Source organism: Pholcus phalangioides, unplaced genomic scaffold (assembly GCF_987345545.1).
Source record: "Pholcus phalangioides strain wild (caught in Gottingen) unplaced genomic scaffold, Ppha-v1.0 ptg000017l_1, whole genome shotgun sequence".
Taxonomy (NCBI): Eukaryota; Metazoa; Arthropoda; class Arachnida; order Araneae; family Pholcidae; genus Pholcus; species Pholcus phalangioides.
In genome coordinates, this window is record NW_028301610.1 from 47063332 (window position 1) to 47086876 (window position 23545).

The 23545-nt window shown below is 38.5% G+C and overlaps 1 protein-coding gene across 1 annotated transcript in view; it reads right to left on the bottom strand.

Annotated features, from left to right (window-relative positions):
• Positions 1-23341, bottom strand: part of LOC149073976 (uncharacterized) — a 41884-nt gene extending 18543 nt beyond the window's left edge. Inside the window, exons 1-3 of the mRNA XM_089246408.1 lie at positions 22999-23341; positions 21409-21527; positions 1701-1776 (exon numbers count right to left, since the gene is read on the bottom strand). Of these exons, the coding sequence (XP_089102534.1) occupies positions 1701-1776; positions 21409-21527; positions 22999-23023 (220 nt within the window). The 5' untranslated portion in view covers positions 23024-23341. The remainder of the gene's footprint in view (positions 1-1700; positions 1777-21408; positions 21528-22998) is intronic.
• Between the last annotated feature and the right edge of the window lie 204 nt (positions 23342-23545).

The following is a 23545-nucleotide window of genomic DNA, read 5'->3' on the forward strand; positions in this document are numbered from 1 at the left end:
ATTGATATGTGATATTTGGATAAGATAGCGACTTATACACACGCTAGGGATGTCATTTGCCAGAATTATTTTACACGTGCTCGCGCAGGAATTAGTCTCACTCGGTTGTAATGACCTCGGTTGCTACGACACCTAGGATATAACGTCAATAATTGGCGATTCGAACTGATTGCCATAAAGAATAATGTTAATTAACCTTGCTTAAAAACGTCGATAAAAATCAACCACCTTGGATATAACGACAAACTTTTCGTTATTTTTTTCCGTTTCAATTCCGAAATTCCATAGATTAGATCTGATCACATCCAGGAAATATTCGTTGGTTGCTCTGTTACATACCTAATTTTCAACGTTATACCTAACGTTGAAAAAAAGATTTATTGCATGGTAGACTTTCCGGTGTTCATTGAGATGACTACTGAATATTCAAAACATTTCCATATATATTTTGCTCTTTTTTTCTCAACAATTTTTTTAAATAAAAATACTTTCTTTCAACAAAGCTTGCTTTAATTGCCAATCTTTACTAGAATAAAGAATGAAGGTATAATTTGCATAATTTATAAATTGTGTTATAATGAATATGACTAGCAATATTCATCTCACGTGTTAGCCCAGTGTTCATTTTTTTCCATAAAATACATTTTAGAATACAAATACAACGCCACAACAGGCAAAATGCCCAACGAGGTGGCTGAGAAAAAGATGCCCATAACAATATGGAAGTCATATATTAAAAAAAAAAAAAACAGCAACCCAATTAAAAATGCAATTAACACAAATTATAAACAATATATACACATGATAAAATATTATACAATGCCCATAAAGAATACTTATGGTTGTCTTATTCTAAGAATGGATAGCTTCTCGATTTACCCCAACATGTTCATCGTATTTCTTTTTAAACGTGTCAATTGTGTTACAATTTACTACCTCCGGAGGTAAGCTATTCCATTTATTAACAACCCTATTAGAGAAAAATTCCCTGCGACACCATAACCTCGCATTGTCCCTCACCAATCGATACTGGTGTCCCCTTGTAAAAGCAGTCGATTGGCGGTGTACTAAAAGTTCATGGTCCATCCTATCCATCCCATTGAAAATTTTGAACACTTCGATCATATCTCCTCGACACCGTGCCACTCGAAGACGTGCTGTATTTTTTTTTACGCCACGGGTTATTATGAGCAATATTTGGTAATTTCATCCACATTTGCTAATATGTTTGGCGAGAATCAGTGACGTCCCGTATTAAATATCCCAAAATTTCCCGTATTTTTTTCTCGATCAAATCAGTCAGCTCTATCACATAAACAAAAACTTCATTTAGAGTATTTGATTGCCCGTGATTGTCGAGAAGGTCTTGGAAACGTCAACCTCAGTTCTAATGACACCTCAGTTATAACGACAAAATTTCGCGGGATCTTTGATGTCGTTACCGAGTTTGATTGTATTCGCATTCGGAAACATTTCCAATTGAGAGACAGAAATCGATCAGAATCGACAGACATAATCGATCAGAAAACCCCAGATTAATAAGCACTAATAAATTAAATTAATTAGTTTGTGACCTCTACGCAAGGCCAAACATTCCTCCCACTTCGTGGTTTGACCAGATTGATTCTTTTTGGTCATTGTATTAAATAAAATAAAAAAAAGAGTCAGGCACTCTCTCTTAAAAAAACTTGAAAACTTACCTTCTAAGGCACATTGTTTGGCGGGATCCTTATCAGAATTGCTTTTGTCGTCTTCCGATAATGTAAAAGAAATTTCCTACAATGAGAGATAGAATATTTTTTACGGACTTAGAGATTGAACATACAACAAAACTAAAATAACAAATTTCTTAACCCTCTTATGGTTCACCCCCCATAAAAACTTATTGAAAAAAAAAATCTTACAAGCGTGTGCGTGTAAATTGGAGCTGTTAGCATATTTTTAATTGAAGCAATACATCAGCACAGGAATTTATTTAATTAGAGTGGATTTTTTAATTGGGGTAAAGAGTATAGAGATCGCCTTGATTTAAATGTTATGTGAAAACAGATAAAATCGTGCTTGCTTATAAAAGTTGAATAGTTTTTAACTTGAATTTTATTTCCAATACCCTGGATATTTTGTGCAATTTTATAAATTTCTGAACAAGTAAAATTTCGGCAAATTCCAAAAAATGACACCAATAAGGAATCAACTCTTTCTACATACAAAAATATTGTACTAATAGTCGCCGTATTTTGCACTGAAATGGCATCATTTCATTTTTAATGAAAAAAAGTCAGGAAGGGCAAAATTATGAAATGTTTCGTGTGCGTGTCAAATTATCACTCTAATTATGATAAATAATACGGAATAACGAGAAAAATGGTCGTTATATCCAAGGTCGTTGCGTTTTCATTGACGTTATAAGCGAGATCAATTAACACTATTCTCTATGATGGGGATTAGAACCACCAGTTATTGACGTTTTTATAACCGAGATGTCGTTATAACCGAGTTCAACAGTGTATTTAAACTTCATTTGTGCTAGTTCTTGCTTAGGCCGTGATCGTTTTATAAAAGTTCTTTTTTATGACAGTGGTTCCCAAAGTGTGGGTTGCCACCCCCTGGGAGCACTCGTCTTAAGAGTATCATGGGCAGGGACGGTCCTAGAAATTCTGCCGCCTGACGCGAATAATATTTCGCCACCCTAGAGGTATTTACCCCTCAAAATTATTTCGATGACTGAAAATCTGCGCGCGCGCGCGCGCGAGAGAGTGAAAACACCATCATAACAAATCCGACATAAAAAATACCGCCCTACGCGGATGCTTCGTCGCCTCGCGCTTGGCGCCGGCCCTGATCATGGGCCCCCGGACTAAGTGATTTTTCTGGTGACCTACGTGGCGAATTCTGGAAAATTTCAAGCAGATCTCATTTTTGTGAGGCCCTGCTTCTCTTGGGGTCCCCCAGACCCATGCTTATTTTTCGCAACGAAATAAAAATGTGTCAAACTAAAAAATGCCTCGACTCTCTCAGCTGAACAGCTACTTACCATGTATGTATCATATAATGTAATTTTATCAAATTCTTCATGTACAATAATCAATAGATCAAGTTCATATTTGTACAGGGGAAATTCAAAAAAAAGAGAATCATCCGATTTAAAAATATTATCAAATATTTTAAAAAATTAAAAACACAGAATGATCAGTAGTATGTGAATGTATAGGGGAAATAACTACATTTTTAGATTATGAACAATTATTGATAAGGCTAGCGCGTGTCGTTTATGAAGCTCTTTTGATAAAGTGAAGTTTTTGAAAATATTGGGAGGCTCAAAAAATACCGGGAAGAAGGAGGGTGAGGAAGTCGAAAATATATATACTGTATTGCGAGTGTACAGCAAACGCTTTAAGGGGTCATTCAAGTATTACGTCAGCATCGATGGGGGGGGGGGGGTTCGGATTTGCTGACTTTTGATGACGAGGGGGGAGAGGGGGTTTGGATGGTGCTTACGTCATCAACCACCCCTTATGAAAATATGAAATATTTTTAATGACATCTTACTCGGAGTGCACCAAAAACGGGAAAAACCTTTTGATAGTTATTGGGCACCTGAACTGACATTCTCCCTATTGATAAGTCCCCTACAGAGCCACTTTAGCGATCTCTAAATGTTTCACGGATCCTTCAAGTGCTCTGGAAATGTGTCCGGGCCGCTTAAGTGCTCTGGAACTGTGCCACGCATCACTCAAGTAATCCGTAATTATGCCATGGATCACTTAAATAATCTGTGGATGTTCCGCGGGTACTTGAGTGATGTAGAATCGCACTGGAGGCCGCTTAAGTGCTCTAAAACTGCGCCACATGTCACTCAAGGGATCTCTAAATATGCCACGGATCGTTTAAGTGTTCTGTAACTGTGTCCGGGTTACTTAAGTGATCTTTGAATGTGCCACGGGCCAACTTCAGTGATCTGAGAATGTGCCACGGGTCACATAAATGCTCTGGAATTGTGGAACGGGTCATTTAAGTGATATGTAAAAATGTTCATTTTTACACAATTGGTTTTGGGGGCAAGCCTCATCAGATAACCTTCAGGGTTACATTTGGTCCGCGGGTCAAGGGTTTACCATATATGGCCTAAAGGGTGGGTCACAATAAATTTCTTAAAGAGAAATTTTGAGTTCATACCCTTGAAATAGCATTGAAATCACCAGAAATCGATTATAAAATCATATAAAGGTATTTTCTTTAGAAATTTTAATTTTTGTAAATGTTTTTTTACATTAAAAAAATATTTTTTTTCATCTAGGCGGAGGCGCACGAGCCCCCTATGGCATCTTCCTTCCCCTCCCACGTACGTTTCTGATGCCACCAATATGCATTAGGAGGTAGGGGGCAGTGCTGATGAAATTTTGCTGGCTGGGGGGAGGGGGTCAGTGTTTTGCTGACTTTTGCTGACAAGGGGTGGAGGGGGTCAAAAATAGCTAAAAATTTCGCTGACGTAATACTTGAACGGCCCCTAATAAAAAATACTACTGCAATTGCAAAATTATTGTATTATGAAACAAGGATGACTATGCAGCAACCATGAAAATTTTATGAACATTCAAAATAATATTATAAATCAACTAAAATTATTCTTCCTTGCGAAAGGAACCCAAGAGTATTTTCGCCGTGGGCCCTGCGTTTGGTTACCAAGTCATTCATCTGCACCATTACAATGCTCAAGATACGCATTCCGTCCTAACTTACGTCAATGTTCGATGACACCGTCCGTCCGAAGGATTCAAAGCTACATTACCATAGTCGATAGTTTGAAATTACCACGTGGATAGTTTGAAGTCTCATAATAAAACAGTTCTGCTAACTCAATATTGAAAAATAATTTGATTTCGTTTGTCATCGATTACAGGAATTAATGCCATGGGCGGAAATACGGGGGGGGGGGGAGCGTGAGGAGCATTACTCCTCCAGCGTCAAAGGTGGAGTCGACTGATCTAATGTATATATGTATATATGAATTATCATCATCATCGTACCCCCCAGACTTCCAAGTCTATCTCCGCCTATGATTAATGCATATTTATTAACAAAAAAAATCAGTACTGCTCCTGAAATCGGGACATATAGTCATTTTATTTAGGGGGGGAGAGGAGGTCATCGATAGAATCTGTGTCAAAAGGGGGGGGGGATCAAACTTGAAAACGTTTGAGAACCAGTTTTATAAAACTTGAAAAATGCAACCAATAAACGCGTCGGTTACATTCGTAGGCTTATTGGTTGTTCTTTCAAGTTTTGTAAAAGATCTTTTATCAAACTTTTATAGAGTAATGCCGGCCTAAGACTCTAGCGAACATAATGCCATTCACGAGCCTAATTCCGACACATCAACCCAAATGTTTCCATCAAAAAAAAAACAATCCAGTAGATTAATATCATTATAGATTCCCCTAATATCGTATAGTTTCATCAAAGCCTTTCTTTTTTTTTGGTATATTCATGCAAGAATCAAGATCATTACGGATCAGTGGGGTATCAAACCAGAGCATGATTTTTTTTTTTCATCTTCTCATGATACTGGCTTCATACCAAATGCACGGTCCTAGTAAAATATGGGAGGGGGGGGGGGGGAATACACATCCACGAATGCACGTGGATATAAAGCTAAAGGGAAAGGTGGAAGAAAGGCTAAAAAGAAAACGTTAATTACAAGCTTAACGTGTGACTTCTACCACTTCAACCTAGCTCTTTCGGCCTTTAGGAAGCCCCCTTTTCCCCTCAAAGCCTCGGGGGCCCCTTACTTACCACCGTTCTTGTTGAAGCTTTGGTTTCATCCCCGTCTCGGCAGGTCAAACCTTATTTTTTACCCCCCCCCCCCATTCTCTCTATCATCCATTTCAACTGCAACCCACCCCTTCTGAATGGCAGTTTTTCTATCCCCTCTCCCGTTCTTATTCGAATTAAGGACCGACCGGTCCGGTCCAAACGTCCATTTCTTACAAGAAAAATAATAATAAAGAGAGAGTTTTTTTTTTTGGGAGGGAGAAAATATATATCTCGTCTTTCTTATTCTATCATTATTATTAGAATACGCCGAGCTAAGTATCATCCTGGAAAAAAAATATATATACCGTAGAATTTATTTTGCTTGCTGTTATTTATTACTATAATGCAATTTCAAAGGGGTTTTTATTTTTCGAAAAGACGAAATAATATAGTAACAAAAGAGAAAGACGTGGAGCATCTCCAGTACATTTTTAAGAGGTTATTTTTATTTAAGGCATACATGTGTGCTCAAGCTATGGCCCGCGGGACAAACGTGACCGTCGGGGTCGTCGTCTGATGTGGTCCGCGACCTCAAACCTAATTTTGTAAAAATGAACGACACATTTCCTGATCGCTGAAGTGACCCCGTGGCGCAGTTCGACATCATTCAAGTGGTCCGTGGGGCAGTTCGACATCATTCAAGTGGTCCGTGGGGCAGTTCGACATCATTCGAGTGGTCCGTGGTTAGCTAGACACTTATGTGCTCCGCGGGACACTGCCAGATCACTTCAGTGACCCTTTGTTTTTTCTTTCGAACCGAGCACAACTCCAGTCTACTACCGAGTAAGTTGTGCCGGAAGTGTGTGTGTGTGTACCTAACAGTTTGAGTGCGTATATAGCGCTGTCTGATGTTTCAGTGCTGCCATCTATATTTCAAAAGTGAAGTGTAATGATTGAAAAAAAATTGTGCTGGTATAGAACCCGTAACTTTTGTTACGGCACTCTAATGACTGCTCCAGAACCGGCTCACTTGAGCGTTCCACGGTATGTTTACAGATCACCTGAGTGACCAGCGGCACAATTCCAGAGCACTTAAGTAGCCCGCAAAACATTTTAAAATCACTCAAGTGACCCGCGGCATTTATACAGATCAATTAAGTAGTAACCTGCGACGCTGTTGGAGATGTCCCACGACACTTTTTCAAATCAACGAAGTGGCCCGACTCTCCTGAAAGTTGAACAGCTTTGATTTAAGGCAGTGATTCTCAAAGTGTGTGTCGTGGCTCCTAGGGGCGTCGCGCAGGGCTGTCAATATTAATACGTACAGGTTCGATGCTTTTGAAGCGATTCTTTGCTACTGCACTATTGTGGGGAGCCGCGGGTGACAAAAGTTTGAGAACCACTGATTTAGGGTCTATGATATTTAATGGACAATGAGCTATTTTTTTTATTGATTGATTGATTTATTGATATACGTTATTAATGGCGGAAAAATACTTTCGAAACCAGCTATTACCATAACAAGTGGTTCAACGGACCTAAATTTACTCAGAAATAATAAAAATTCAGAATTCATGAAAGAAATAAGTTTATAATCAGTGAAAGCTTTCAATGATTGTGGATCCTGTTCAATTCCGGGATCTGTGGGGTCTGGGGATCAAACATTAATCGTGTTGATTTTGGGTCGCGTATAAGAAACCCTGTCCTATCGATTAACGTTTCTTAGGTTTAACGTCCCCGGGCCACTTCATTGATTCGAAAACGTGCCACGGGCCACTTCATTGATTCGAAAACGTGCCACGGGCCCCTTCATTGATTCGAAAACATGTCACGAGCCACTAAAGTGCTCTGGAACTATGCTGCGGTCACTCAAGTGATCTGTGAATATGCTGTGGGTCACTGAAGTGTTATGGAAATCTGCCGCGGGTGATTTAAGTTATCTGAAACTATATGCTGCGGGTTATTTGAGTGATCTAAAAATGTGCCGCGTGTCACTTAAGTGATCTGAAACTATATGCTGCGGGTTATTTGAGTGATCTAAAAATGTGCCGCGTGTCACTTAAGTGATCTGGGAATATGCTGTTTAGTTCATTTTTGTATATACAAAATTTTGAGTACGCGGGCCACATCAGATGACTCCAACAGCCACATTTGGTCCACGGGCCATGGGTATGGGTTGAGCATGTATGTTCTAAGGGGACCATAGGTGAAATGAAATGGAAGGGAAACCATGGCATGGGGGGAGGGGTACAGAAAGCTGTGGAAAAAAAAAATTCAGATGTGAATAAATGAAGCTTTTAATGAAATATGGTGGGGAAAAAAGAATGGATAATTTCAGAATTCAGCAGAAATGTTCACAGAACGAGGGCCATCTTAACGCACGAGTCCATCCTACCATAGCCCTTAGCCTCATATCCATAGGGGAGTCTACATGATTAGATTTGGTAAAATGATTTTCCAGAGTAAAATACTGTAAATATGTAAGCTATTACTTCTAGCTCAGTTTGAGGACTTGGAAGATCACTTTGTCACAGGCCCATGATATTGAGCCTGCCCTAAATAGATTAACAGCTCTAACCAGAGGGAGCCTTGTTAGAGCCGTGCTAAACTGTGCTCTAACTCTGCTCGAGGGGTCGGAGATTGACCTTATTTGTGAAAACATTTTGTTCACACCATAAATTTACTCAAAAAATAAATTCAACCAGTAGAAAGATTTTCGCACCTGAATGAGAGGGAGCGGCGGCTAGATAAGGCAAGGGCCCATGAGAAGAAAATATGGTTCGAATTAGAGGGCATGGGCGAAAAAAATGTTAAGAAACACTGCTCCTCTGTATACCACGAGGGTGTTTAACTTTAGGGAATGTGCGGGCTACCTTGTTGATTTGAAAACGTGTCGCGCGGCCCACTTAATTAAGTGGTTTGGAACAGCGTCACAGGTCACTTTAGTGATCTATAAATGTGCCGCGAGTCTCAACTGCGCCGCGTTGATCTGTAAAATATGCCGTGGCTCACTTAAGGGATTTGTACAATGTGCCGCGGAACACTTGAGTGATCTGAAACTTTGCCGCGAGGCACGTAAGTGATCTTAGAGTGCATCGCGAGCTACTTACGTGCCCTGGAACCATGGGTGGAGATACGGGGGAACATGGGGAGATCCCCCCCCCCTCCCAGCGTCAAAAGTAGAGCAGTCTGATCTAATGTATACGTGTATATATGAATTGACATCATCATCGTGCCCCCCCCCCCCAGACTTTCAAGTCCATTCCGCCTATGCCTGGAACTGTGCCGCAGGTCACTTAAATAATCTGTAAATATGCCACGGGCCACTTAAGTGATGTAGAACTGCAACCACGCGTCACTTCAGTGATCTGGAAATGTGTAGCTCGGTTCATTTTTACAAAAAATCCGAGATTTCAGAATTTTCCGAAATTTATACGCTTCTTCCAAAACATATCCCATAAATTCAACACACACACACACGTGCGCGCGAATCGTTTAAAAATTCATAAAAATTGGTGGAAATTGTATATTCCAATGCAGTTCGCCGAAAGGTTATTCTCACGAAGGGGAATTTTTTGTTGTAATGAAAAACATTTAGTTGTACTTTTTGTCGATAGAGGGCGCTGCACGAAAGCTAATCGCTAAAAATGTTTTTTTTTCTTGGGAAAACGTCATTGAGTGAAACAAAAACGAAAGTGACGAAAACATTTATCGTTGTACCTGAGATGGTTAATTTTCGTCGACGTTATAAACACGGTTCATTGAAGTTGTTCTCTACGGCATACATTTTCAACCCATGGCCCGGCCCACGTGTGACCCTCGGAATCATCTGATGCGGCCCGTGACCTCAAACCTAATTCTATAAAAATGACAACATCACTTAACGGACCCGCGGCATATTCACAAAGCACCTAAGTGATCCGTGGCATATATACGATCACTTAAGAGACCTTCAGCATATTCACGGATCACTTAAATGGCACTCTGCACAGTTCGAGATCACTTAACCCTAGAATGGTATTTGTACGTCCAAGGCCGGGATTACACTATAAAGTTTTATATAAACGTTTTTTATATAAAACTTTTTGAAAATTTAACCAATAAGTGTATTGTTACTCGAATGTAACCAGTAGGATTGTTGGTTGGTTTTTTCAAGTTTTGTCAAAGATTTTTTTATCATACTTTTATAGTGTAATCCCGGCCTAAGAGACGTAGTTCGTATAGGTATCCTTAAGGTATTTTTAGGTACCATTTTAGGATTAAGTGAGCCCCTGCGCAGTCTTAGATCACCCTTAAGCGACCCGTAGGATATTTACAGATCACTGAAATCACCCGCGGCGCAGTTTAAAATCACTCAAGGGGGCAGCACCACATTCCTAGATCACATAAGTGACCCGCCGCATATTTACAGATCACTTAAGTTACCCGCTGTACAGTTCCAGAGCACTGAAAGGCCCACGACAAAGTTCCAGATCACATAAGTGATCCGCCCGCACTCTGCTAAAGATTTAGCACCCTTCATCTATTGCAATGGTTCCGGAAGTGTGGGTCTAGGAATTAAGGTACGGGTCGTGAAAGATTATCCAATATAAAAATGTCAAAGGAGGGATTTTTTTTCCGACAGTACAACAAAAATATGTCGGAACCAAATGTCTTTACTCAGTCTAAGATACTTACCATGTATCATAAAATGTAATTTCATCAAATCCTACTTGTACAATGGTCAATATATCAAGTTGATACTTATACAGGGTGACTCACAGCGAATCATCCGATTTCAAAATTATATACATTTTTAAAATTAAAATCACAGAATGATATAAAGGGCAATATCTCTACGTTTTATGGACAATATTTTGTAAATGGTCGATTTCAAGTGAGGAATCATTTTGAAATCAGATAATTCTTTCTGAATCACCCTGTACATCGAAACCAAGAAACATATACCTCGTTACGCTTCCATTTTGCATAACACGAACTACACCAAAATCAAAATACAGTAGAAGTCCGTTATAACGACAGCTCACAACCCCCTGGGAAAATTAATTTCCCCCCCCCCCCCGAGAAAATTCTGCGTACGCCTATGTATTTGTATTTATACAATACTATTGAAAAATAATATATATATATATATATATATATATATATATCTCGCGTTAAAATTCAATATCGCCAAATTAAAACTGAGAGAAACAGGCGACCCGAAAAGCGCTTCTGCGATAGCGCATTCGCTGGCAAAAAAAAAAAAAAAAAATCGAGAATGCACCGGAGAAAACCAGGACGTATGGCCAACGTATGCAAGCAGGTCACCAATAAATTTCTTGCCGAAAGTCGCGCTTCGAGAAAAAGTCTGGGAATCACTGCTTCTCACTGGACTGCCAATTCAGCTTGCCTGCTTCCATTGGCACTGCCGCCTGGACTGCCAATCATTGACGTTACAGCCGGGCTGTCGTTACAACCGAGGTCATTATAACCGAGTTCAACTGCATTCACGAATTTTCGGACACCCTGTATCTCATACAATAATAAATACAGTTTTTATTTTTTTTTTCAGCAGTATACGCACATATTATTATTCCTAACGTATCACCTCAAAAAAAAAAAAAAAGCCTATACCCAGGGCAAAGAAGCAAGAGCGCTCTCTGTTCTCTCTCTCTCTCTCCTCTCCCTCTTCTATATATATATATAAAAAAAAGGGCGGCTTCGGAGAGTCTTCTAGGCATACACAGAGAGCAAAAAAAAAAAAAGGGAGAGGGGAAGAGGGAGATTAGATAGGCACACACACAACAGGGAAGGGGGGGGGGACAGTCTCCCCACATCTCCATCTCTTTCCCCCCCCCCTCCGCCGGTTTCTCTAACCCCCTTCCCCCCCACTGGCGCCGTGCCAAGGCGGCGGCGGCATCTTTTTTATCACAGAGAGAGGAAGGAAGCGAGAGAGAGAAGAGAGGGGAGGAAAGGAAAGAGGAAAGAGATCAGAGCTGGGTCGGGGAGGGAAAGAAGGGGGGGGAAAGAGAAAAGAGGGTATATATATATGTGCGTGGATATATATACACGCGAAAGAAAGCCTTTGATGTCCGCCGACATCATCATCATCATCATCAACGCACATAATCAAGAGCCGGTCCGACGGCTTATATTATAGGGATGGGGAGGGGGGGGGGAAAGAGGCTTTTTTTTCTCTTTGGAGGCTTCTTTCCTAGAAATTTTTTGTCAGTTTGTGTGTGTGTGTAAAGACACGGCGTTTTCTCTTTTTTTCTCGTTTTATTATTATTACTTTTTTTTTTTAGAAATATGAAGAAAAATCACAGAATAAAATTAATTTTTTTTCCCCTTCAGTAATATTTTTATAATATCTTTCCGAAATCTTCCGTGTGGGCATGTTTTGTGAGCGGGACCTGTTTCTCGTATGTTCGGGTCCTGGTCAAAATGTGAATTTTTTTGGGGGGCTCTTTAATATAGCGAAGCCACGCTACGATGATACTCGAGAGAAAACGATATAAAAAAATCACCCTACAACATACGGTACATGTTCGACCCATGGCCCGCGGGCCAAAATGCAATAGGCAACCACACGACTAGACCAGAGCAACCTGCGAGAAGATCCAGCAGACTGGCAGCAACACGGCACATTAAACAATAAGTGAGCGACCAAGTCACGGCCCAAGAGACCCCCCGGGACAAACTGTGATCAGGGGTATGAATGGTTGTGTATAAAAAACAAAAAATGTCGGTTTGCATAGCGGCATGAGATCTTTATGTATATAATGTAAATGTATATATCATGTACATATTTTCTGTCTTTCTTTGTAAATATTTTTCATAAACAATAAAACACCCGCATTAGCCCCCCCCCCCCGAAAGGGATTCGGCAGTAAATTGTCCCTAGACGATTTGCCGGGGCTATTGTCGGCGAATTGAATTGAATTGGGCCAAAATGCAGGCCTCAGAGTCATCTGATGTGGTCCGCGACTTCAAGCCTGATTTTGGTAAAACGCTGCCAACTTAGTTATTTTCCAACTAGATCTGGTCTTTTTTTTCGGCCATTTGAAAAAAAATACCGATCTAGTTGTGTTTTTCTAGCCTTTTTTCAAAAAGTTTTCCTGTGTACTAGTAGTCTGTAATTAAATTACGTGAAAATACGGGACGTATAGTCATCTAAATAATGACTTTTTTTTACCGTCGGCAACACTGAAAATGAACAAGCGGCACATTTTCGGGGGATCACTTAAGTGACACGCGAATATTTACATCACGGACATATGCGACAGTTCCAGATCACTTGAGTGACCTGCAGCGCAATTGCAAACAAATTAAGTGGTCCGTGTCATAGTTCCAGACCACTTCACTCAAAATCGCCTTCCACAGATTTTAAATTCCTCATCGGCGTTTGTTCTTTCGACGGTGTTTAATAACATCGATATTTTGCATTATCTACGAACCGTGAAGCTACTTTCTGTGTAATACAACTGAAGTGCTGTACGGTAAAACATTTTTCAGTGAGGAACAACTAACTGAGTTTTGCTAATCAATTGTTTTTACAGTCGAATCCCGTTATAACGAACGCCAAGAGACCGGAGGAATTACTTCCTTTAAACGAAATTTCGTTATAAAGGAATTCCAGGTTACCTAGCATTGTTCCCATGTAAACTTATTTGGGGGATGAAGAAAGTGTTCGTTAAAACGAGATTTTCGCTATAACGGTATTCGTTAAAACGGGATTCGGCTGTATAACTTTCTGTTGCGGATAAATGCTTGGAATGCATTTTATGGTGGTACTAACAACGCCAGTGTTGAGAAGAGATGCCAACAAAAGCTTGCAACAAATTTGGTGGTGACTTATGATAACGTTACCTCTCGATATAACGATAACCTGTCTACAACGATATTTTTTCTTGGTCTGCAGATCATCGTAATATCGGGGTTTTACTGCATAGTCATACTCGGTTATAACGACCTCGGTCGTATCAACACCTTGGCTATGACGTCAATAATTGGCAGTGAGGGCTGATTCCCATACGGAATAATATTAATGAACCTTGCTTATAACGTCGATGAAAACGCAACGACCTCGAATATAGTGACACAGTTTTCCATCCGGGGTTTGCTTCCATTTTTATAGGGTTTCCTCCCAAAATATTCCTAGAATTAGAGCTCGTCACATTGAAGAAATGGTTGTTTGTTGTTCTATTGAAGCCTAATATTGAGAAGAAGATTTATATATTACCTGTTTGACGCTCTGACTTGCTTTTATTGACATGACCCGTGTACGGAAATTCCCATATTATTCCGTAATTTTGCCCTTCCTGACTCTGTTTTATGCCCGTTTTTCTAACAAAACTTGCTTTAATTCATAATCTTTTCTAGAAATGAAAGTTTTTGGCATTATTTACTTATTGGTTATAATGAATTATGACTATAAATATTTATCTCAAATATTTTTCATGTTAAATTTTTTTCCCCCGTGGAATACATTTTAAATCACTGCAGACTTGCTGTAGCACTGCATTTCTCGTTTAGGGTTATTTATGAGCAATATTTTGCGATTTCCAGACAAATGGCAGCAGTTTTGAAGTGGCGATGTCCCATATTTATGATACCAATTTCCCGTATGTATCTTTGTCGGTCAAATCTGATCTCTCCTAATCATAACGGAATAACAATTTCATTCACAGCATGTAATCATATTTTTAAATCAATAAAAATGTCCTTGAAACGCCAAAATGAACAAAGAAAATTATGCCTAGGCTTAAATGCTTCCCATTGCACATGATAAGATTCTTGACATCAAACTGAACGGTTTGGATCCGGGGTTTTCAACCGCTGTGCTGTGAGCAGATTGTAGGTGTGCCGCGCCAATTTTTAAAAAAGGGGAATTGACTAAATTATCTCTAAAGGAGTCCAAACATTATTTCATAATTTATAATTTTGTAAAAGAAAATATTAATTATCTTTTTATTGCAATTTTTAGCAATAAATTGCTTCGTTCGGGTATAGGTAATTAAATCATTAAAACAATACTTCTTTTTAAATTTCAATTCAAATGTGCCGCGAGAGTTCAACCGAAACCTAAAGTGTTCCACGAGATAAGAGAAAGGTTGAATTCTTATATAGAATATCTCTACCCCCGGGGGCACCATGATGCTGTTAACACGGCTGTGCACTGTGTGCTATTTGGAATGGTGATATTCTTTCCAGATTCATGGTTCTTACAAGACTGCCGCCAGAAATTTCTTTCGGACGGGGTCGACTGGTGTTTCGGGGGTGGAAAAAAATCAAACTGCCGATAACAACAGATGTAGCCATATTATTCTATATATATCAGTCAATCTCTAATATTTCATGAAGGACGGATTCCGAGGTCGCATCCCCCGCTTCGATCTTTATAGTTGTGCATTTAATATATTACCAGGGCTGTTGTAACGCTTTCGGGCGGGGGTCCTTTGCCCCCAAACACTTTTGTGTCGAAGTACATGATTACACACATGATTTACAGAATTTTTTTCTTTCATTATTTTATTGTTTTAATCTTTTACATAAATACAATTGAGAATTCTGAAAAACACTTTGATAAAAAAAATAATTCCAGAAATTTGAAAGACACGATTTCGAAATTAGCAAGGGTATGTCCTGGTTTTTTTTCTGATAGGGTCCTGTTTTTGAGAAAATGTTCCTTAGTTTTGAAAAAAATGGTTATTAATTATGTGAAAATTAAGTAATTTTGTCGAAAATGAAACAGTCTAGTTAATTTTTCACGAAAGAAACGAAGTGTCAAATTTGTGGTTTCGTTAATTTCTATTAACGAAGAGAACTCAGCTCGTTTAATTCGGCTTAGAATGATAAAATTGGCCTTGTCACCTATCGTTTGTATCAGGGACGCCCGTACCAGACGCGGGGTCATAATTTCGGGAGCTCCGTCAGCCCCGAATTTTATACTAGGAGAACATATTCTGTGGAAGAGGGGAATCGAAAATTCAAAAAATGAAAATTCAGAGTAAATGCAAAAAATAATTCCAGTACCATAAATAATTCTAGAAATTGATTTAAATTGATAATTCCAGAGAAATTGATTTAAATTGATAATTCCAGAGAAATTGATTTAAATTCATAATTCCAGAGAAATTGATTTAAATTCATAATTCCAAAAATGATGAAAATGCAGAAAATTTCAGAATTATTTTTTTCTAGATGAAAATGCAGATTTCCGGGAATTGATGAAAGGAATCATTATTACTGTAACTGCGGGGGCCTCCCAAAATGCCGGACCCGGTGCGACCGCACCTGTCGCACACCCCTAAGGGCGGCTCTGGTTTGCAACAATATCATTACTCGACCCTTATAAGATCAAAACACCATTTAAATAAACGAAAATTTCCGCCTCTCTTCACTGCGATTAGCAATAAGAGCGACCCCGCAGATAGCTCACAAGAAACAACAGAAACCAAACAAATATATATCTAAACGACTCTGGGATGGAATTCAACTTTATTTAAGATATAAATGAGACAGATCGGCCACATTTATACTTTGAGGCCTAGGTGGAGGGCAAGATAACGACAGCCCCGTGAGGAACGGGAAATGAAGGCTACTTACTATACCACATACGTTTGCCGTACAACAAGCTTAACCTCTATCCTAGAATGCACGGATGAGAAAAAAAAAAAAAAAAACACGATGAAGTGGTGAAAAAAAGGCCGAAAACAATAGTGCCTATTTTCGGCACAGGGAAGGTTTATTTCTGGTAGGCAGTAGTTACGGAAATGCCGCCGACGTCACCGTTTGCTCTTTCTTTCCAGTCGGTATCTTTTAAAAAAAGTCAGAGCCACGATGTTTTCGTCCGACAGAATTTCCGAAGAGTTACGTCAACAGTCAAAGTATAAATCCGTTCCCTCTCTCTTTTATTATCAAACAACAAATTCCGAACTCAAAAACACACTACTTATATAATCTTCTCCAACAGTAGCCGATGTTTTTTTTTTCCCCGAGATAAACCAAAAAAAAAAAAAAAAATTAGCGTAAAATTGAAAACTCGAGATTTTTTTTTTTTTGTCCTTGATATTGGAAAAATACGGGACGTCCCTCTCGATTTACGCGATTAATTTTGGTTCCACAAAATATTCGCGTGAAAAGAAATCGCGCAAAGTGAATTTAACATGGTTTAAGATGAGGATATGGGGGTGGGGGGGGGATTTCTTCAGAAGGGATGAGGGAACAGTAAATTCCATTTCGAAAAACAAAATTTAATTTTTTTGAATGAATCGCACTTATGAATAAGTCTCGTCAAATTTTAGGCTATATGAAGAATTTAACTACAGCAATATTTCTTACTTTTGTCTTCACTGCTTCTGATTGATTTTAGTAAAAAAGTGCGGATGTTTTCTTTCATGAAAACAGTCCAGATTCTCAGCTGACAAGCAGTATTCTTTCATCTTTTTATAAAAACTTTAGAAGCAAACCTAGTGATTTCTGAGTATCCCTCGCAAATTTGACAATTCTAGATTTAACAGGACCGTTTACTTCGATTAAAATTATGATGGCTTTCGTCAATGTGTTACCAAAAGATGTTCATTAGTGAGATGCATTTGAGCGTTTCTTTCATATTCGTCTCTTCTACATCAACTTTTCATTTTTATTATGTCATACCTCTAATTTGAAAGCCCACTTTCAGGATTAAAATCAAACTACAGACAAAATTTTACAGGCTGTAATTTCTTAAATTAATTTTTAACATCGCGTTATAGCGAAATCGCGTAAAGATAGGATACTCTAGCAGATAGGAAAGCTGAAGGTTGTTTCCACGATAGACCGGATAGCTACTTTTTTGTTACAATAGGGTTATGTAATGCCGACTTTCCCACTAATAGTTGCGATTTCTATTTACTACTACTACTATTATTATTATTAATTAGGTAGAGTAACACCTGTGTGTGTGATGCCTTTAGTTCTCTTTTTCCTCAAACCATTATTTACCACGATAGAAATATCTGTATAAAAGCTCATTATTAACGACAGTATTAAGCTGTCAAAGTTCTGTGGCCACGATTTTCCTTTGATGTAGGCCGCCGCTGTGGGGAAGCAACACGTTTTATTATTATTTTTTTTCTTTGGCTCTTTTTTCCCCCTCCTGGACCGGCTATTTACAATTTCACAATCGGTCAAGACACGCACGCACATTACTACTACCACCACCATTATATATCCATTGGATGGTCCTCTTCATTTTTCTTTTTTTGTTTTTGTTTTTTTATATATATAATAGAAGTCGCCGCACCAAGAAGAGATCTCTTCGTCACGGCCACAATCGCGTTAAAATTGGCGCTTTTCTCCTCTTCTCCCTTTCTTTGAAACAAAATGGACATAATAATGCCTGTCGGCTTTGACAAACAAATAAAAAAAAAAAGGATAGTACGTGATCGTACTGATAAACTCGTGAGATTTCGCCTCATGAGCAAGCAAATAAATAATTACAATACAGTAATACCCCAAAGTTCCGCGATAGGTGGGACCGACAACAACCGCGCAAGTCGAATTCGCTTAAGTGGGGTATAGTTTTCCATAGAAATAGATATAAATATTTGTTAATTAGGACCAAATTTTTGGAAGAACACTTTTTTTCTTTTTTTTTTACTATGACTGTAATGCTATGGTACTCTTCTATGGCTAAAATCTAACTTGTGCTGCAATCTCTTCCTGTAAAAAAGACTGTATTCCCCTTAAGATCTGGGCAAATAAAAGTCGTGCATTAAACGCTTTAAATATTTTGATAACACCTTGGCTCATCGAAAGAAATTAACTGCTTGTATTTCGAGGCAAGAAATCAACTTTCAGCCATAAGTTGAAATTGAGAGTTACAGACCAGGTGCATTTTCATGAAAGAGAATCACATTAAACAAATTATTTTTTAAACTACTGTTGGACTTCCAATATGAAATCGTGGCTTATCAATAAATAATCTCTACTATCTCGGCAATAATCTAGTGATTATGATTGAATTTCAGAAACGTGCATTTTTCACAGAGAAACACGACTCCGAACTCGTGCATCTCGGGTATTACTGTACATTAAAAATCGAGGATGTGGTAACAGTATAATATCAGCATTTTTACGCCTTTGCGGAATCTTTAAAATCACTATAGGGAATCCCTAAACTTTGCGGGTTCCCTAGAATTAATTATATTACGTTCGATTTAAAATTTCATCTCACAGCACATTGATCAAATACCCCTAAATGTATTAATTTTCTGTAAAAAAATGGTTTAAGTCTTACATTCGTGGGGATTATGCGTTTTTCACCGATGAGGTAGATCAGTCTGTAGCCAAAATTACCGAAGGTGTTGCTTTGGGAACTCAAGTGCCTCTGAATATTACGAAAATAGACATCTAGTGTGCCATGTAAAGGTGACGAATACTCAGTTCTCTTTTTATTTTTTACACTACGTTAGATGCAGCAGCCCACCAATATACGTATATACGTCAGGCAGTTCATATCCTTACTTGGAAAGGATGAACGCGATTGCTGGATACAGCAAGACTTGTGGCCTATCGTATCACGAATTCTATCCCATAACAATGAATTTTTTGGAGGCAGAATGATCTCTGAAGGAGTGAAGGACAATAGCCATAAATATCTCTAGATCTTACCAGTCTGGATTACTTCATGTGGTGATATTTAAAACTGACCGTATACTGTGAGAAAACTATTCACACACCTTGGAAGAATATCAGGCTGAGCAATGCACTGAGGCCCCCTACAAGTCTGATATACAATTGTTGTCCATTGCGATGCAAGGTTATCAGAGGCTATTTATTCACCAAGCCTATGCGTTAAGACGATTCATTTTCAATACTCATTGTAATCCATGGGCATGTACTCTATTTTTCTACGTATACCAAACTGTGGTAACGTTCATGTTAAACAATATTACACGATACACAACGCTGTGTCGTTTCAGGTGTTGTTTTGAAGGGGAACATGAATCTTTCTTTATAGACATATTATTTACGATATTTACTTGGACAGAATGGAACCGAACAGATCAGATTGACAACGTACACTACTTTACGAGTACCTTCCATTTTCTCTAATGATAACATTGTAAAGAACTCTTTTTAAAAAAAAAATCTTCCACACACACAACATTCCTGACATGTTGGTCATTTTAGAGATTCCAAGAGAAGGTTCAGGTCTTTCTGACAGGAAGTATTAAACTTGAAAGATAAGCCGAAACTTACGGGTATCAGGTTGAAGAGCTTTCGGACAGCGGGAAGTAAAGATGGAGGGCAGTGAATGGAAAAGAAAAGTTTTCTCAGTACTGTACAAGGATGGGTCTGTCCATGAAAAAAAAAAGAAGCGGCATTCATTGAGACCCTTTTGGCCTTTTGTATTCAGGCCTGACACCTGCACCTCGGGCGGTCTGTTTCACGACACATGGTGAGGTATCCCCTCCTTCGTTTATTTTTTCAACGTTTCCTTTTTTCTGCCATCTGAAAGTTCCTCAATCCTACAGGAATGGAGAAATAGCGATTCGATTCGTGACAGGGTAAAAAAGAAAAACCAAACATATCATGTCAAAGATGTTCCTGACACTCAGTGAAGAAGCTTCATCTATAATAAGTCTACATCATGGTTTCCCAAACTTTTTATTCCATCGCCTCCTTCTTTAGAAATTTTCTTCTCTCATCGCCCCCCCCCCAACTCAAGTGAATTCATAATATTCTATGCTAAATCCGTAGCTTCTATGGCTCCCCTGGACCATTCCATCGCCCACTTTGAGAAACACTGGTTGACATCATACATGTTCAACCCATAGCCCACGGGCCAAATGAAGCCGTTGGAGCCATCTGATAAGGGACCACAAATCTAATTTTATAAAAATCAACTAAGCAGCACACTTCCAGATCACTTAAGTAGCCCACGGTTCAGTTCCACATCACTCAAGTGGCACGTGACACATTTCCAAATCACTCTGATTACTTTACTGTTCCAGATTACTTACTTCACCCGCGGCACAGTTCCAGATCATTTAAGTGATCCGCCGCATATTTACAGATGACCGCGGAACACTTACAGAACACTTAGGTATCTCACGGCACATTCACAGCTCACGTAAGTGACCCGCGGTATATTTACAGATCATCGCACCACATACCCACAGATCACTTGAGTGACACGCAGCACATTTAAAGATCACTTAAGTGACCAATGGCACATTTGTAGGTCACTTGAGTAATCTGCAGTGCTGTTCCATATCACGTAAGTGGCCCGCAACACATTTAAAACCAATGTGTGTATGTGTGTGAAGTGTCTCACACTCTCCTAAAGGTAGAACACCCTTGCTCTACATCAGGCATCTTCAGCCTGTTACTCGACAGCACTACGTAGCTCCCTGAAGCACCCAAAGTGCTCGACGAGCACGAAATCTGACTTGATCAACGTCCCAATCAAACTAAACCCAACTGGTGCCCCTAAGATCTCTATAGGGTCTTTCTTAAATGCTTCCTTGGCCGTTGCAATGAAAACATGGAAAAATATTCATGTTTGTTTTCGAGTTTGGTTCTCGTATATATCTAGGGTTTCACATGCACTAAAACATTGGAAACCTCTATCATACACCGTGTATTGTTTACAATGTGTAATTCACAAATATCAATACTCACGGGCGTCAGCTGAAGCCCGGAATCTTTACTCGTCAATGGCGTTTCGGAGCTCTGTAATGAATTCGTATCCTCAAGTTGGCACAAAGGATTGAAATGCGCATTCACCAAGTAACATTCCCCTAAAAAAAACAAAAACAAACGAGAATTTCATAACTTGTCAAATCGAAATAACATCCAGTTGGAGCTTCGTGGAGCCCCAGGTTTCCATGAATGGCTTGCTTCGGTACCTTCACTGGCATAGCAATAAAAATATCTTTATTGGAAAAATATCCATAACAAGAACAGTCTCATAACCGTCAAGGGTTTCGAACTACAAAAACATTGGGAAGCTCTCTAGAGATCCCCCGATGTTAGCTACAAATCTTTACAAATAAAAAAAAATAATAATTTATTTTCCCATTAAATACATACTTTTAAAAGCCGACATGAACCTCTTGTAAGTAATGCGACATATACCTGGACTGGAACTCGGCAATAAGGGATCAGATGGTTCACAGTTTGACCACTCACACTCAGCCATTAGTCTAACGATTAGAGATGCATTATCAAAGGCAAGAGCGGTCAAAACTAATGCCCTTCTTATATAATCCCGATGATTATTTTATTGATTGACTAGGAATATCTTTTCAACACCAATTACACGTTAAAAAAATGTATAAATCATAGATATGATAAGTTTATAATCTGTTCTCAATCTCAACTCCGCACAAGGATATATAAACATCAATGATATCATTTTCTATATGAAACAATATTTCGATCTTTGGTCATTATTTTCCGTTGATCTATCAATTTAACGACACCAGTATCGTAAGAACTAATGAGAAATAATTATTTAAGGTATCCGTAAAATATCATTTTGGAAGAAAATATTGATTTTTTCTTAAAATTTTTATTTTTTTATGAAAACCCCATTTTTTGGGATTCCAAAACAGGCCTTATTTTATGTTTACATAGAATCGAAGTTACGTCCACTTTGGTGTAGCGGTTTTATATTAAGTATAATCCGCGAATAAAAACTTTAAACGTGTTTTACGAAGAATGCTATTTTTTTTTTGACATTTTACTTGAGTTTGAAACATGATTTCTAAAAATAAATTAATTGTATCATTACAAAATTTTAATATTTTGTCAAATATTGTTAAGATTATGAACCAAAATCTAAGGTCAGTCACATGTATTTGTCTTTTTCAGCGTTTTATACATTGATATGTTAAATAAAATTTTAAAAACTTCACACGTATATCAACAGACTTGGGTGTAACTAATGTGAGCATACCATAAAATGTTTTAAATTTTGGTATATAACCTGCCCATCACTTGCTGAATACACTGTGAAAATAACAAAATATCATTCATAGAATTTATTGCACTCGTGTTTCGAATATTTTGCTTCAAATCTGACATAAAAAATGACTTTTTATCGCAAAATGACATCGGTAGGAAAATTTATGCCTGTTTCCACTGTTTCGAGACACTTTCTATCAAGAAATGATATTGAAATTTACTCCAGTACCATCTTATAGAAAAGTGACAAGAAAGATAGACAGATAACTTGAAGGAAAAAAAATTACATTAAAAAATACTAACCATGCTTGCTTTGGCCTTTTCCCATGCTCTCTTTTCAATAACAAGATCAAACAGCACATTCGTAAAAAATATCCTTTTGTAAAAAATAAAATATGTCCAACAAAACGGCACTTTTTTTCGTTTTTGGCACTAAAAAAGACATAAGAATATATGTATATTTTTTTTTTCACGAGGTAGAATGGAACGGATTTCTCAAGCTGTGCAATGGAAAAAAATAAAAGCAGAGATCGAGATGATGATCATTGGATGGGGAATAACCATCAGCGATAGCAGCTATTGTTTTGATGTGACCGCACGGATGGAGCAGCTTCTTTCAAATGGAGGCAAAATAGTGATGAGTGAGTACACACAACACAACACACAAATTCGCGGGTTGCACTTTCTACGCTATTCTTTTATTTATTTATTTTTTTTTCAGGTGACACGGAAATCGCCAAAACATCTCGCCAACATACTCCAAAACTCGTAGAATGAGAGGGGGAGAAAGCACGTCTCACAAACTCTCCACTGTTCCAGAGCCGCCCTTTGCGGGGATGATCGGATGTGT